General features: G+C 49.9%; 1 protein-coding gene across 1 annotated transcript; it reads right to left on the bottom strand.

Annotated features, from left to right (window-relative positions):
* Window positions 1–71: 71 nt before the first annotated feature.
* On the bottom strand, window positions 72–14,469 carry LOC311168183 (proteoglycan 3-like; the record flags this gene model as incomplete). The annotated part of the gene is made up of 9 exons (XM_084229547.1): window positions 72–241; window positions 972–1,083; window positions 1,945–2,076; window positions 2,713–3,035; window positions 3,453–3,518; window positions 12,524–12,635; window positions 13,095–13,226; window positions 13,529–13,842; window positions 14,412–14,469. The coding sequence occupies 9 exons, from the start codon at window positions 14,467–14,469 to the stop codon at window positions 183–185; spliced, it is 1,308 nt and encodes a 435-aa protein (XP_084085673.1). The 3' UTR covers window positions 72–182.
* Between the last annotated feature and the right edge of the window lie 3,038 nt (window positions 14,470–17,507).

The following is a 17,507-nucleotide window of genomic DNA, read 5'->3' as shown; positions in this document are numbered from 1 at the left end:
GCCAGAGTGTTCCGACCTGGGGGAGTCCCCAAAGTGAACAAAGAATAAACAAGAGGCATGAAATGCTGTGAGAAGTTTAGATTTATGACCAAAAGAGGCGGAGGCAGGAAGTCCTGTGCCCGGGAGCAGCCAGGAGGGTATGAAGGGAGGAGGGTCCAGGATCCGGTCTCTGTGCCACTGGCTTAGTAGGAGCAGATGAAGGGCAGGCGCCTCCCACACCGAGCTCGTTTCCAGCGGCCCCCTAGCAATGGAGAGCACACGACGCCAAACTTGACCTGGCTCCATGTTCCTCGCATCCCTACCAGCTAAGGGATGCAGTTAGCTCAGCAGTTCTGGGAGGGGTGTGCGTGTCAAATGCTTTATGTGAACTCTCGCCCTTAATCCTGGCAATGGCCAAGAGGAGGAAGCCATCCCCATCCCATTGCAACGATGGCCGAGGAAATTGAGACTTTGGGGATGAGAACTTGCCTGTACCTCAACCAGCAGGGCTGCGATGCGAGTACAGCAGCCTCCCCTGGCACATATGGCCGGAGCCGCTGCGCCGTGCTGCCTCACCTCTGGCACCCAGGCTGCTCAAAGCTGGCGAGTTATCTGGCAGCCATTCCTGATCCTGCAGCAATGCCTTGTCCCACATCCGCACCTGACGGTCACATCTACTACTCTCATCTGTCACATCAGAGTCCCCTTGTTGCCCTCACATCACAGGAAGGAAAGGAACTCCCCTGGCCTTCCCTGACCTTCGCTCTGCCTGTGAGGTTGGAGAGCCTTCATCTACTCCCCCACATTGGCCGCCCCATCACCTGGTTTTGCTTGAAGAATCCTGAGTCCTGCTCACATACAAATGTTGGTTCTCGGGGCGGGGGGGGGGGGATCGTGTGAGTTTGAGGAGGTATGTTCAGGAAACTCAAAGGTACAACATGAGAGGGGCCACCTTTCACCCCTCCCCTTTCCTGGGGCTCAGTCCCCCTCACCTCTGGTTAACATGGTCACGCAGCGGCCTCTCCCACACTTTGGCTGCCCCGAGGCCCAGAATCCAAAATCCCATCTGCTCCTATCCATCCAGCGAAATCTTCTGCAGAAGCGCTAGAGAAATGATAAGCCGGGTCAGAGGGTAAAGGTCCAGGAAGACGGACAGATTCAGGGGCTCCAGAGCATGCCCACCAAGTATCCCTTTCTGGACACTTATACAATAAAATTAATATAACATAATTAATATAGTATAATAATATAAATTCTCTTCTCACTGTTCCCTCGTCTGGGAGACAGACACCATAGGATGGGTCTCATCCCTGAGGGTTTGCAGGCAAAGACAAGGAAAGACCAGCCCTCACTTCCAGCCACCACACAGATGGACGCTCCAACTGCTACTGCATGCACATCTCCTGGGCATCATGTTAAAGTGCAGATTCTGACTCAGGAGGCTGGGGGTGGGGTCAGGGAGGGACTGCACATTTCTAACCAGCTGCCAAGCGATGCTGGTACTGCTGGTCCATGGACCGCTCTTGGGAAGCAAATACAATGGCACTTATTCATCCACAATCCTGAGCCGGTCTAGGGAAGGATCCTGAAGGAAACGGAAGCTCTGAGGAAGCCATTCAGTGAGTAAGTAATCAAGCTGGGCAGGAAGCCTCTCTCCTATCCCCAATCCGTGCTCGACAAGCAGCTGGAGGGGGATGGGAAGGTGAGAAGTCAGAGGGAGAGCTGATTTCCTTGGTGCAAACAATTGCTGATTTCCTTGGTGCAAATAATCCACCATGGCAGATTTCTGGCTATAAGCATGGAGTCACTCAAGACAGGGTAGGGAAGAAAGCACTAGTCATGTTTCTGAGCCAAGACAAACCAACCTGAGCACCTCACTGCCTGCCTCTCTGAGGTCACCTCAGCTGCTGGAATGGGGCTTGGTGCCACAGGTGCCCCTTGAGGGAATCCCGTCCCCTCACTTACCCAGCCCCTGATTTGGCCTCCAATCCAGACCTGGCGTTGGTTGAGCCTACTGGCCAAGCACAGGAGGCGATAGTTGAATCTGTAGCTGTGGATGGAGATGAGGTTGCCCCGGTAGCACCTCCTGCAGATGTTCTGCAGAGAGAAGAGGTCAAGTAGAGCATTCTCGCTGGCTTCTCTCAAGTCCCTGAGTCTCTAGAAGAGAGCCCTGTACCCTTCCTCAGGTCAGAAATCAGGACCTACTTGCTCCCCTCCATCCCATATCTTGCTCCTTTATCTGTTGTCAGAAACTTCTTGAATAATAACAATAATGCTCAGAATAATGATTGAGTGTTTACCCAGAGACTAGCCATTCTAGTTAGTCCTCACAACACTAGAGGTTGGAACAATGTATCTTCACTTTAAGATATAGATTCTGAAGTTCTGAAAGTTCAAGTGGCTTGATAATAATGGGCAGAGCCAGGATTTCACACAGGTATATCTAACCCCAAACACTGTTGTCTAAATCAGTGGTTCCCAAAGCGTAGTCCCCGGGCCAACAATGTCATCACCACCTAGGCATTTGTTATAAAAGCACTCTTTGAGCAGCGCACCCCCACCCCCCCACTCAGACCTGCTAAACTACAAATCTCTGTTTTAGCAAGACCTTTAGGAGATTCTGATGCACACTAGGTTTGGAGAACCACTAATACAGGTGAAATAGGAAACAGTAGGTTGCATCCCTCTATCCTCTTCCCACCAATATTCTTGGGGAGCCTCCCTGGCACATACCTGAGCCCTTCTAAATGACCGAGCTTTCCGAACCAACAGGTAGCGGCAGGCCTTGCACCCAGGATTGCCTGGCAGTTTAACTGCGTCCTCTTCCGGGGGACACTGCAAGTCCTTGTCCTCGTCTTGGTCATCTGAGTCCGACTCCATGTCCTCCTCTTCATCTTCAAAGTTGTCGGGATTGTCGGAACAATTGGCCATATCCTCCTCTGACTGAATCTCCTCGTCAAGCAGCGCCAACTCTCCCCCTTGCTCCCCTGAACCTTCCAGATTCTGGCTTAGGTCTGACTGTGTGTCCAGGCTTTCCAGATGGGGGGCATCATTCTCTGCAAAGAAGAGGTCACCAGCTGTGAGGGTGGCTGCTCCCCTCTTCCGGGACCATGGACAGCATCTCAGCCCCCCTCAAGCCCTCCTGGGGACACCATCTGGATCCCCAACTGGAGTGGTCTCCTCAATGATGGGTGAAGAGAGAACTCTTGGGTCACACACACAAATGGGTGGGAACCTGACTTCTGGGTGACACCAACAGCATGTGTTGGGCAGGCGGGCGAGGAAGCTCCTGTGAGAAACAGTTCATCTTCACAGGCAGCTAGATTTTCTTCATCTGTGACTCAAGTCACAGTTGTGAGCCCAGGAGAAATCCAATCAGGGATGAGGGGGGCAACTGAAGAGGGGAGGCTGTGACCCTGACCCCATGAGAACAAAAAAGGTGACGAGGAGAACAGACATGGATGAGGACTTACCCAGATGAAGAGCAGCAACTGTCCCCAGCAGGAGAAGGGGCAGGAGCAGGGGGAGATTCATGTCTCCTCACTCCTGTGTCGGGCACGCAGCTCCACCTCCCTCCCTGGGGATGTCCTGTGTCTGCACAGCCCCTAGCAGAGACACAAGGTTTAGCTAATGTAAGAGCCTCCTCCACCTCCAATGAACGGACCCCGAGCTGGAGAATCTGGGGTGACGGCTCCTGAGAGTGCCATTTCTGCTCCTGGGGGAACGCGTAGGCTGGACCCTTGCTCCCGCAGGAACGGCCCTGCTCAGGTTCCATTTCATGCACACTGGGGAAGGACAGTGGCCATTATTGCCCTAAGCAAAGCCTCCAAGGTGTCTTCCAGACAGGGTTCTGCTCCCTCCCAGGGCCTGGATCCCTCCTCTCTGAGCATCTGAAGTGGGCGGGGGGTAGATTCTCACCTCCTAAGTGTCCGAGACCTCCACTGCCAGTGCCTCTGGCTGCTGGGCCCCACCGGTGGCCTTTATACTGGGATTTTGGGGAAGTGGGAAGAGGCCAGGATGATTGCCTCAGGTTGGGGTCGGGGGCAGTGGACCTGATAATAAAATGTTTGCTCAATTCTCTTGCCCTTGAGCCTCTCTCTGCTGAGACTGTTGGAACCTGCCACCGCGTGCAGATGCCCACAGCCTGGTGTGCTGGAGAGACCCCGATGTCTACAGGCAAACTTATTATTAGTGCCCTTAAAGTGTCCTGGCCTGAGCAACACCCCCTCCCCGCCCCCCCCAGAAACAGCCTCTTCTGGTCAACATCCTAACAAATGCACAGGGGACCCCAAGCAAAGAAGAGGAGGGTGAGGCCAAGGAGCCTCAGCATCCTGCACTCTTTTTTTTTTTTAAGATTTATTTATTTATTTATCTATCTATTTATTTATTTATTTATTTATTTATGCAAGCACTGGGTACAGTCAGAAGCGCGGGAGGGTGAGAGAATTCACCAGAGCCAGAGGGGGGAGCAGAGCAGGCAGAAGGACCGAAGTACACTGCTGAGGGGAGCAGCAGGTGGCAGGAGAGGTCTGCGCGCCATGCGGGACCCTCCTCCGGTGGCCGGGGAGCAGCCGGGGATGGAACTGGTGCTGTAGAGGCTGCGGGGCAGCTATGCAACCCAGCACTCAACCGCTGCGCCACCAGGGAGGCCCAGCACCCTGCACTCTTATCCAGGTGCTTCATATGCATCACATCATGAGCCCTCACCTTCCCCTCATCTCCATGAGAGTGCCTGTCCCTACTGCACAACTGGGAAAAATGAGATTCAGAGACAGAGAGGGACTTGTCACGTTCCACCAGAGGTAGGGGAACTGGGATCTCTAAGGCTTTTTGGCCCCAAAACTTCTTTGTGTCTTTTTTTTTTTAAGATTTGTTTGATTTATTTATGCATACAAGAGCTGGGGTGTAGGCAAGAGATGCAATGTGGGTGGTGGTGGTGGGAGGACTCACCAGAGACAGAGCGGGAAGCTGAAAGGGGGGATCGACTGAAATACACTGCTGAGGGTAGCAGCAGGAAGACAGGACAGGTCTACTGTGCCATGTGGGTAGCTCCCTGGCCAGGGATTGAACTCGTGCTGCAGTGGCTGCTGATAGCTTCATAGTGCTGAGACTTACCCCCTTGCACCAGCAGGGAGGCCCTTCTTTGTGTCTTTTCCTCTTTCCTTCCCTTCCTCTCTTCCTCTCCCACTCTTCTTCATGTCCCTCTCTTTCTCATCTTTCATGTGCAAAACAAGCCTATGCTTTTTCTTTTAAACTGTGAATCTACACCAAGGTTCACAACCTTTGCACTATGACCATCTGGAGTTAAGTAAGTCTTGGCTGTGGGGAGCTCTCTGTGCATTGCAGAAAGTTGAGCCGCTTCCTCGGGCTCTATCCACCAGATGTCAATAACACCCCGCAGTCACGACCATCAAAATATCTCCACATGCTTCCAAATGCTCTCTGGGGAACAAAATCACCCCAGTTGAGGATTGCTGGTCTAGAATATGCCTTTTTGTCCAACCTCAAGGCACATCTTCTAGTAAGACGGCAATGGCTAGAGAGGAAAGCTCCACAAGGAACCATGGAGATATCGGGGTCCCCTTTCCTACTCCCACCCCCCATCTCCCACCAGCCTGCTGTCACCAGCACAAGGGGAAGTGAGTGAAGTGCTCTCCTCAAATGCAAAATTTAAGGGGATACTAAAGAATTCAGCAGTGATGATAAATAATATTTTAGTGCAATCATTCTTTAAAATCACATAAATGCAAAAAAATCCACAATGACTATCAAAACTTGAATCAACCAAGCTCCAGTCAAATTCACAGTGATCTGAGAGACCAGCAGGTGCTGACTCTGCTGGTGGTCACTGCCAGGAGCTAGTGGAATTTTCAGGGTGGGCTCTGGGACACCCTAGTGCGTAATTGTTTCTTGGATTCCAGTCCAGCCCTCCAGTGCTTAGAGCACCAGGAACAGGTAACCCAGAGGTGAAAAGATCTGGCTTCTCCCCCCACCTCTGCTCTCCTGGGGGCCTACAAATGAAGAAGTAGCTGAACAGTCACTTCTGGCCCGATTGCAGAGTAACGGACTTGGCGGCTATCTCCCTGGTCCAACAGACCAGACACCTGCTTATCTGCTTGACCAGGAGGCAGAATTGGCCAATTCCAGTGCTCTGCCTGGATCTCCAGCTTGAGACCTCTCTAGTGAGGCCATGGGGAGGGAAGGCCTCATTTTCGTCCTTCATCCTGGGCCCCACACCAGTGGTTGGGATGACCAATGCAATTGGCTCCTCCTGTGAGCCAACACCATGGAAAGCTTTCATTTACATGCTCAGCTTCACTTGGACATTCCTGCTTTACTCAGGACCTGAGAGCTTAAACAAGTTGCCCAAGATGACCCAGCAGGCTGGAGGCAGTGCTAAACCCAGGTCTTCCAGTCCTCTTTCCTCTGCCTCCTCTCTCTGACTCCCTTCCCTGCAGCTGATCCCTTCCCAGCATGGACCCGGTTTTCTTCTGATGCAGACCTAGGCCAAGCATTCCCTTCACGTCAATGGTCTCTTCAATAACTGTGGGGATGCCTCTAGTTTTTTTTTTTATTTAAATATTTTATTTTATATAATTCTTACATCTTTTTTCATCTTTGCACAATGTTTGCATTTTCATTTTGGTTATATTCTGCTGGAGACCAGCTCCAGCTAGAAGTCGTGTCAGGGATCTCAGAAAGGAGAGGATGGCATCAGTGAAGTTTTTTGGAGGGCTGAGGGGAAGTGGAGCAAGGTAGAAGAGAGGTAGACACAGACACCTTAGTTCGTGCAAGTATCTCCTGCGGAGGGTCTCAGCAGGCCTTTTTTTTTTTTTTAAAGATTTATTTTATTTTATTTATTTATTTATTTATACAAGCACTGGGTACAGTCAGAAGCGTGGGAGGGTGAGAGAATTCACCAGAGCCAGAGCGGAGAGCAGAGCAGGCAGAAGGACCGAAGTACACTGCTGAGGGGAGCAGCGGGCGGCAGGAGAGGTCTGCACGCCATGTGGGACCCTCCTCCGGTGGCCGGGGAGCAGCCGGGGAGCAGCCGGGGATCGAACCGGCACTGAAGAGGCTGTGGGCAGCTTCACAACCCAGCGCTCAACCGCTGCGCCACCAGGGAGGCCCAGCAGGTCTTTATTTATACCTTAAGGCGAGCGGAGAGATTACACCAGCAAAGCATCAAAGCAGAACAGAGATAATCATTACATATTTTCTCATGAATATACAAAGACCCTCTTGATCTCATACTACAAAAGGACACTTCTTTAATCTGATTAAGAAAATCAACAGGGACAATTACTCTCCTTGGTACAACTCATTTTCTAACATAATCAGTTGTCTAAGACAGTACAATGTTCAGTAACAATCAATCATCCTGTCAAGCCTCCCTAATTTGGGGGTGGACATGAAAGTCCATTGTTATGCTATATTACTAAAATCAACCCATTCTCTAGCACCCAGTTCATCTAGCCTATTATCAATTACTTCAAAGTGATCTAAAACAACTCATCAAATCTATGTAAGTTCTACTGAAGTCTAACTCTTAACTAGAAATTCCTAACCTCCACACACCCTGCGAACTGTTGGCCTTCCACATACATCAGGAGATGTATTGTTGCTGCAAACAGGTACCCCCCAAGTTAGGCTATGGTTTCCAAGCACAGCTGGTTCAGGGCAGCTTGTTCTCCATAGTTCTCAGGGCTGAAACATTTCTTTCCTAACTATACCTTTAACAATTTTTACTTCTTTTGTGATAGTTCATGTGTAAGAACAATGAGCCAATGGTCACCTGGGTCCGAATTAGGTTTTCACATGCCAGTTAATAACTGACTTACTTCAGCATTAACCAAGAACAAAGAGGAGAGCTTTAGCAGGCATTGCCATGGAGACTCCCTAGTTCAGATCTTCTTTGGGAAGTGCAAGAACTCCCCTCTTCCAGGAAGTACAACTTTCCCTCTTCGGGGGAGCACAGGAACTCCCCACTTTGCTTCTCGGGAGTCTCCCCCAATGCCCGGACCATGTTAAGAGACAGCATGGGAGGCGCAGCCTGCCGCAATATTCCCCATACAATTCCACCCCCCCCCCTTATTTTGACTCTAGTCCTTCCTTTCCCCGCCCCTCCTTCCCCCACTCCGTAGTGTGTCTCTGGTTTATAATTGCTTGTTGATTTTGATTTTTACTTTGTATTGATTAGTCTTTTTCCTGGTCTCTTATTCAGATTTTCTACATGAGGATGCCTCTACTTTAAAAGTGGACAGAACATTTTTGAAGGTCCACCACAGACCAAATGTTATGCTCCATTAAGGTGTTTATATCTATGATCCTACTTACTTGATCTCCATAGTCATTCTACATATTAGGTATTGCTGTCTCTAGTCTCCATAACCACTGCAGAAGCTCAGAGAGCTTACATGACTTGCCCAAGGTCATACCACCCATAAGAAGTGGCCTGTAGAATTTGTCTGACTCTCACATTCTTGCTTTCCTTGATGAGCCCAAATGCATTACCCCCAGGCAGTGCCATGAAAACCTCCAACTCTCTGATTTAGTATTTGCATTTAGGTTCCTGTTTTGGCTATTTTCTCAGAATTCAGGAGAGGGTGGACTCTCCATCTTCAGAGACAGCACTGACCTTCAACAACATGGGTTTGAACTGTAGGGTCCACTTATATGCATGTTCTACACTCTTGGACTCAACCAACCATGCACATGGATTGGTTGAACATGAGGATCCTTTGGGTATAGAAACCAAATATAAGTTCTACATGGATTTTCTACTGCATCAATGCCCCAAACTCCACATTGTTCAAGGGCGTACAATTGTTCATCTGTATACAGATTGTTCAACTGTATAATGAAATCACAAGTCCAAATTTTCTCACTTCAAGATGTGACTGATGGGGCCTCCCCGGTGGCGCAGCGGTTGAGCGCTGGGTTGCGAAGCTGCCTGCGGTCTCTGCATCGCTGGTTCGATCCCCAGCAGCTCCCAGGCCACCGGAGGAGGATCCCACATGGCGTGCAGACCTCTCCTGCCGCCCGCTGCTCCCCTCAGCAGTGTACTTCGGTCCTTCTGCCTGCTCTGCTCCCCGCTCTGGCTCTGGTGAATTCTCTCACCCTCCCGCACTTCTGACTGTACCCAGTGCATGTATAAACAACAAATAAATAAATAAAAGATGCCTCTATTAAAAAATAAAATTAAAAAAAATTTAAAAAAAAAAGATGTGACTGATGACAGGATGTATTGTTCATGAGATCAGCCTGGCATTGGGGCACTGGGGTGCCTGTGTCATGAAGCAGGGACTGGGATTTTGGCCCTAATCAACAAATAAACACAGGGTGTTGCTCTTTTGCAAAGGGATTCCATTGCAAAAATGTGATCTGAGTCCCACTGAGCTTACTTGGGGTCTTGTTGGAGAGGAAAAATGTGCATACACAAACCCATATTTTAGGATGACAGGTCAACCCTCTTATTTTATTCCTTTTACTTTTTCAAGACTGTTTTTGTGTGTGTGGACATCCACCATGCACCCTGTAAAGTAAGGGGCACCGTTAAGGAGTTTGAACAGAGTGAATGTACCCAAGTAACTGTGCCCAGGTCAAGATATGACTCTGTCATGCCCCCTTCTTGATATTAACCCCCCAAAGAGGATCTATAGGGACTGAAAGTCCCACTTCTGTCACAACACCCTCCCCCAACAGAGGAGCTTTATGAGGAACAAGACAGTCCATCCACCACTGAGCGCAGAGCCAGGCACCTAGTAAATGCTCAGTAAATGGGAGACTTTGTTACTCTCTGTTATTAATAGAGGAATAGAGGGAAGCAGTGGCTTTCCACAGTAGAATAGAAAGCCCACCAGGGCAAGGAGCAAAGTCTGCCCCACCCGCCTCCTCCTCATTGGCCCGATCCCATGAGTGTTTCAGAATCTCACCCACTTTGAAATCAACAGACCGGTGAACAGCAGTTATGATGAACCACCGTTTGATATTTATCTCCTTCTCAACTTACCATGCAGCCTTGAGCAAGCAGCTTCTCCTATTCAGATCACACTCAAAAAACTAAAGGTCTTGATTCGCCTGTCCTTAAGACCCTGATCCTATCTGTACTTCTCCTATTTGGAGGAATCTGGGTTGAAAGGGGTTTCAGGGAACTGGCCCTTTAATTTCTGCTCACCTCCTTAGGGAGAGGGTTTGCAATGCCTTCCTTCTTCTGATTGGGACTCCCCATCTACAGCTGAATTAGAGTCCTGTGCCCCAAGATGACTCCAGAGTAAGGGTTCCTACCCGCTGTGCTCCTGCCACACATGACCATGACCTGTAGGGGAGAGTGGCCCACGTTTCCAGCCATGGGATCATATGATTAAAGGAATGTGCTCTGGAGCAGATGGTCCAACACCAACACTAGTCACATTTAGATGCTCAGCTTTGGACAAGTCTTTTAATGGGTCCTAACTGTGCCCCCCCCACACCAACCCTGCTCCTGTAAAGTGGGGTTGTAATTATTGATCACACAAAGTCATGTATGGAAGGTGCCTGACAGGCAGGGAACACACAATAGACAGTAATGATTAGTAGATGCTTGTATTATAAACAACTTATGATCCCAAATGGCAACGGGTATAATTTATCATCTTCCTGCGCTGTATATGCAGTTGGACGTGTAACAAGTTGTCTGATACTGGGCCTCCTTGGTGGTGCAGGGGTTAAAGTCTCAGTCCTAACAAGCTATCAGCAGCTACTGCAACATGAGTTTGATCCCCAGCCAGGGAGCTGACCCACATGGCACAGCAGACCTCTCCTATCTCCCCGCTGCTCCCCTCAGCAGTGTGTTTCAGTAAATCTGCCTGTTCTGCCCCCCACTATCTCTGGCAAATCCTTTCACCCTCTGCACCTCTGGCCTATACCCCAGTTCTTATATCAATAAATAAAATAAATCTTTTAAAAAAACCAACTTGTCTGATACTGGGTTTCTCCAGAAACAAGGAGTTTGGGAGGCTCAGGAACACTGAGCCTGTGTAATAGGGAAGAGGAGTATTCACAGTAAAATGCATGTTGTTAACCCAGCTACCTTGATGTCAAAGTGGGTGGGATTCTGAAATACTCAGGGGCTCAGCCCTGAGCTGGGTGCATGGAGGAGGCAGCTGGGGCGGAGTTTATTCTTTACCCTCGTGGGCTTTATGTTCTGGTGTGGAAAGGTACTGCTTCCTTTACTCCTCAATAATAGAGAATAGCAAAATTTCCCATTTGGATGAAGGAGAAGCCTGGGAAACGGTACTCAATGTGTGACCTAGACTTCTCCTCCTCAAGGGCAAGAGACTGCGGTTCTCACACGTGGAGTTCCTGTAACAGGGTGGTCCCCTCTCCCTGTCCTGTAACATTCCCAGCCCCTCTTGTTCTCAGGAATATTGTCTTGGTGCCCAGAGTCCCTGCTTGTCAGCTAGTATAGGGTCACCAAGGGCAAAATTCCTGGTATGAGGAACATCCTGGGAAACCAGGATTTGCTGATAACAGCAGGCAGATATTAGAATAGAGATAACACACTCATACTGGCAGGAATAATGGCGCCTCTAGGCAATATACAGCCCCTGGTCACTCCACCCCAGCTTATATCCCTAACCCTATCTCCCACGCATGCACACTCCTTATGAACTTGCTCCATCTTTGTACTCAATGCTAATAAATATTAGACTGCCTTTGATGGGGCTCCACGTCACTTCCAATGTGGCCGCTCTAGGCTTCTCCTTGCTCCATGTGGACTTTGAGTGATGTTTCCCTCACCCCGCACTGCTTCCAACACTGCAGCCCCGTGAGGTGACACCCACATACCCACTCCTGGGAACTGTGGACTTTCCCCAGAGACATGTTTATTTCCCAGCATATTATGGCAACCAGTTACAGAGGGAAAGAAAGCCCTGGGGCAAATCCACAACATCGAGCATCACCTTGAGAGGCTGTGGAGATAGGGATGGCATCCGGGAATCCTGCTCTATGAAGAGCCAAGCAGGCCCATTCTTTGTCTCCAGGAAGTTTCCAGGAAGACCCCTTGTCTCAAGGGAGCCCCCATCTCCTTGAGAGTGATAACTTTTGGGCACTACAGGTGGGAGCTGAGCAGAGTGCATCAATAATCAGAGTAGAAAGAAATCGGTTTCAGAAAAAGAATTTTATTGTAGGGTGTGGGGGGAAGGGGAAGCATGCAGGGGGGAGGAGGCCGCCACGTAGGAGTGTGCCACAGGGTCCAGCTCAGTAGGAACAGATGAAGGGAAGCTGTGCAAGACAGTGTGCTAGACGCCACTGACCTCCTGTAAGGCAGACCGGGGTTGGGGGGGAGGGGGTACTCTTAGCCTCTTGCCCTGCCCAGCTCAGCCCCAAAAGGGCCTCTTCCCCTCCCTGCCCCACACCTCAGGGGAGATGAATCTAAAGACCCAGGAGGCAGCTCCCTTGGGAGGCTCTGGCAGTGCTTTCTGGCGCCAACCTGCTCTCTGAGGCCCTCTCCCAAGCCCATCCTTCCCCATCATTCGCCCGCCTGCCCCCGCCACCTCACCTCGGGTACACATGGTCACGCAGCCACCACTACAGGCTGAGGGCTGGCCAGAAGCCCAGTACCCAAAATTCCAGCAACTGCCATCCATCCAGCGGAAACGTCTGCAGTGACCCTGGAGGAGGCAGGAGGGGGAAGGTAGGGCATGAGGGCAAAGGGAAGGCAGCCCCTGCCAGATCCTCCTGTGTCTGCCAAGCATTGCCCTTGACTGCTGGACTGCAATGGACACTGTCCTGGTCAGTCAGGATGCTGACCCATGGAAGTCATCACCATCACATCCTGCACATCCCAGTGACACAGCCATCAAGAGGCCAAGCAGGAGGTGTGACCTCTCTCCAGAGACGAGCCAGATTCAGTCTTGCCCAAGTCATATAGACAAAGGCTGAGTGACCTTAGGTCCACACCTCTGATTTGAAATCCTTGGCTCTCCCCAACACCTAAGCATCCTCCTTTGGTGCCCATCGACCCCCCTTTTTCCAGGGGACCTTAGAGGGGAAGCACAGCAAACCTGAGGCAAGTTGAGCACTGGCCAGGGTGGGGGGGTGCCCTCCACTGAGAGCTGAGACTGTCTTACCGTTCCTGTGACCACTCCTCCAATCCAGACGTAGCCCTGGTTGAGTCCCCTGACTAAGCACTGGAGCTGGTAATTGAGGCCGAAGTTGTGGATGGAGATGAGGTTGCCCCGGTAGCAACTTCGGCAAGTATACTGCAGAGCAGAATAAAAAAGGAAGAATTGAGTGCCCCTCCCACAGGAATTCATGTGGTCTTCATCTTGGATCTCTGCGTCTCCAAAATTCTTCTCCACCCTTCACTCCTACCACACAACCATGTGAAAACTAGAGATCAAATTGTACTTTGGGTTTCAAATTGACCCTCATCTCTTACCTCCAGCACCTGCGTGGGTCTCAGGTCCTAACTGGTGAAAATAACCAGCCACATGGAGGCTGGAGGCCTTCCTCCACCCCCACCCCTATCCCCAGACTTCAGCCTCATCCAGAGGCTACTCACCTGAGCATGGTTAAAATTCATGGCCCGTCTCACCAGGAGGTAGCGTCGGCAGTACTTGCACCCAGGTCTGCCTGCAAGTTCTACTGTGTCCTCTTTCTTGGGGCACTGAAAGTTTTTGTCCACCGCACCCTGGTCTGGGATTGCTTCGACAGCCCTCTCTTCCTCAAGGAAACCTTCACTTCCAGAACCTCCTTCCTCCTCTTCGGGCAGCTGCATCAATTCCCCCATAGGGACCTCATTTGCCTCGTGTTCTGGGGTCTTCCCATCTTGAAGCTGGGTCTCATCTACCAGGGGGCTCCCAAAATTGGTAGTCTCTGGCAGGGAGAAAGAGTAAGTCACCCCTCTATACCATATCTTCACCTGTTCTTCCCCAGAACCATGGACAGCTCCCCCTAGCCTGTGCCATCAGCCTGCTGCGCTCTGGAAAGAGCAACCTGGAACCCAGCCTCCATGAAGAAAACCCAGTCTCCCACATGAAGTTATGGGGATTAAAGCAAGGACTCAGAGCCACGCAATTGTGGTTTTGGCTGCTGGTTCCAACATCTACCAGCTTAATTTCTCTGTGACATGGGTATGTAACACTACACGCTATGAGGATTAAGGGAGAAAATGCATAGAAAATGCTTATCACCCTGCACTCAGTGAGCTCAGAGTAAAAGGAAGCTTATGTTGTGATCATCATTAGCATGATGTAGAGCCAAGACTACAGACACAAAGATACCCTGAGGAGCCCCTGCAACTCCCAATTCTAGAGTCCCTGCCCCTTTAAGTGCAGAGATTCTGAAATAGGGGGTGGCCAAGCAGGAGGTGGGCTATGTGACTCTGACCCCTGATGCTATAGAAGAGAGCAAATTAGAAAAGGCTGATAGCGGGGGATACTTACCCAGATGAAGAGCAGAAGCTGCTCCAAATATAAGAGCCAGAAGTAAGGGGATATTCATCTTGACTTTGCTCTGCAAAGGAGAACACAGTTTATCACACACACACACACACACAATTAGGGGACTTTGGGAGTGAGGTAGAGAAGGAGATATGACTTAGAAGTCAGGATAAGCCAGGAAAGCTAATTGCAGAGCCCAGCCCTGGTGCTCTGAGATGCAAGGACCTCATTTGGAATAGAATAAGGCAGACAACGCACAAGGGGCAGCCACAGCTGGTTTTCCTGGATGTAAAGAAGGAAAAATTACCTTTATTTACTTGTGTTTAATTAGAACCAAGAGAGGATTCTTGGTTACCTTAGGAGCACACAACACTTAGAACATGTATCCCTTCTCCAAGCTCAAACAGACACACACCCACACTCCACCTCCTGCCTTCCCCAGCCCAGGAGAGCTTTCCCATCCCTCTGAAGGAATGTGAAGGAGGACATCCTGCTTCTGCTGACATCACAGCCCACTCTCCAGAACCTCTCCGTCTGGGCCAGGCGCCTCCCAGGAGGATGAGCACTGAGCTGGAACCTGCTTCATGGCAAGAGGAAAAACACATACCTGTCCAGAAGTCTTCCTAACTCCTGAGCAAGCTGAACTCAGATCTGCCTTTGCTCCATCCTCTAATGGGTTTTTATAAGGGTAGCTCAGAGGAAGCTCCATAGAAGAAGGTAGGTTGGCCCCAGCCTGAGGAAGTGGGAGGGCTGATAAGAACTGTTTCTTCACTTCCATGGGGAGCCCATTCTTTGGCTTCCAGATTCTCTCCTGACACCCCCTTCAGGAAACTGCAGGCCATTTTGGCATTGCATTGGGTAAGGCTTCTTCATCTGAGCTGCACTGCAGAATCTTCTATTGAGCTTTTCCAAAATACACAGTTCTCCAGCTTTAATGGTGCAAATGTAAACTGCTACTGACATTTTGGAAAGAAATGTCAATATCTCCTAAAATTACCAGTGCAAATATCATTTGAACAATCTCACTTTTTGGAGACAATATTTTGGAAATGAAAGTATCTATAAGAATCCTTTTGCGAAGTTGTGTATAGTTTGTGTTTGTAGAAATGAACATCTCCATGAAAACAAGGAGCTGACTCTGGTCTGGGTGGATTGGTGGTGAATAGAAAGGAAGGAAGCAGGTGTTCTGGGTAGAAGGAACAGCAGGAGCAAAGGTGGAGGTGGGATGCCCTTGGCATTAGCAAAGGAGAGCAAAAATTCTTTGCTTTATGGCCAAAGTTAACAGAGTACACATAGGGAAGGGGCAGGGAAAACAGAGGAAAAGGCATCCCATCTTGAGCCGAGGAATGGAAGCATTCCTCACCTGTACCCACTGACTTAAGGAGACCAAGCAGACATCAAGGAAGTGACTCCATGAGAGCCTTAACAGGAGCTTTGTGCTGGCTTCTGCTCATTCCCATTCTCAGGCCCTCCCAGCAGGCCACTTTGTAGGCTGGGCAGAGCTATTGCTTTCAGAGCATGCAGAATGGAGCTGATCCTTGGAAGTTAGATGGCCACTTAGGCACCCCTACTCCCAAGGAAGTCTCCTTTTGGGGTCACACAATCCAAGTCTGAAATCCACATCTTAGTGATTCTAGAAATTCCATTTCGTTGACACACGGTGAAGGAACAGAGTCAGATGAATCCGAGTTTGAATCTAGGGCCTACCACTTAAGAGCTGTATGGCTCTGCACAAATTCCTTAACCTCTCTGTACCTCATTATCATGATTTAAAGTAAGATAACCTACCTACCTCCCTTCATTCAGAAGGGATGAATGAGATCATGCATGCATGGCAGACATGCCAAGTGCCTGGCCCAATCACTACTTCCCTGTGTTTCTTGGAATCCCTCCTCTTGTGGACTTGGTGGGGGGCAGGCCCCTCATTATTGAAGATCAAAGTGCCAAACTTGATGAGTACATGACTCAGGCTAGATCAAATAGAAGGATCCATCCAAGACTTTGAATCTATAGTGATTAAAAAATGAGGGCCAAGAAGACTCTTTCTGGTGATGGTAATGACAAGATCTCATTCCTGCGGCCCAAAGCTAAGGATCCTGCAGTGGCCACAATGCTAAGGATGGATCCAGCGCCCAAGCCTGAGAGCATCCTGGGTGCCAGCCACAGGGTTTGACACTGCTGTAGGAGTAATGGGATCCTCCCCAGACCTGTTCTGTGTTATGGTTTTGTTTTTCGTTTGTTTTTCCCCCCACATTTTAAAAGGACAGGTTTATTAGGAAAAGGAGAAAGAAAAAGGAAGCCACCTCATGGTCACAGGTGGGCAGGAGTGCTGCTGTGTTCTGGTTTGGGCCCCAACTGGTTTTCTAGCCCTTGCTGCAATTTCATGAGATGCCCCATTTCCTTTTAATAAGTTCCTTTTTCTACTCAGATCAGCCAGGGAGAATTTCTTTTGCCTGCCACTAAGAGCCCTGACTGATGCGGCATTTAGCAGAGGAACTGGCATTTAGTTATTGCTCAACAAATGACAGCTACTCACAATATCAGGCCCAGAAGTGATCGAGGTCTTTGGGGCTGAATCACATTAATCACACTCTCAAGGGACCAATGTCTACTGCTGGTGCCAATGACATCATTCAGGTTGACTTCTACCCACCGCAGACCCACCTGCCAGGCCCTCTGCTCAGCACATTCTCTCCCTGCAGCACAAGCTGCGGTGTGCTCAGTAGCCTTGGATTTTAAGTGGGAGCAAAGAGTCCTGGGGCCCAGAGACTTTGAGAAAGGGGATTTGCTGTCCATCCTCTCAACTCCTGTCTCAGGCCTGCCCATCCCCCTAAGAAGCATTAGGTCAACACTGCACAGTCCTGAATCTCAGAACTACCTCCTTTCCTAAACAGACTCAGGCACTCATTAGGATGTCCCTAAACAGACTCAGGCACTCATTTGCACAGCAGCATCCTAATGGGGACCACAATGGGCCATCCTTACATTTCATCTTCCTAATCTCATTCTTGGGGATTCATCCCAACCTTAGTCTCAAGGGAGAGCTTGCTGCAGCCCCTGTTCAGCCTGCCTGGGCTGGACCTGGCGCTGCAGGCGTGG

This window comes from Talpa europaea (genome assembly GCF_964194135.1).
Source record: "Talpa europaea genome assembly, chromosome: 1".
NCBI classification, from domain to species: Eukaryota; Metazoa; Chordata; class Mammalia; order Eulipotyphla; family Talpidae; genus Talpa; species Talpa europaea.
This window is presented reverse-complemented; position numbering and strand designations above follow the sequence as displayed.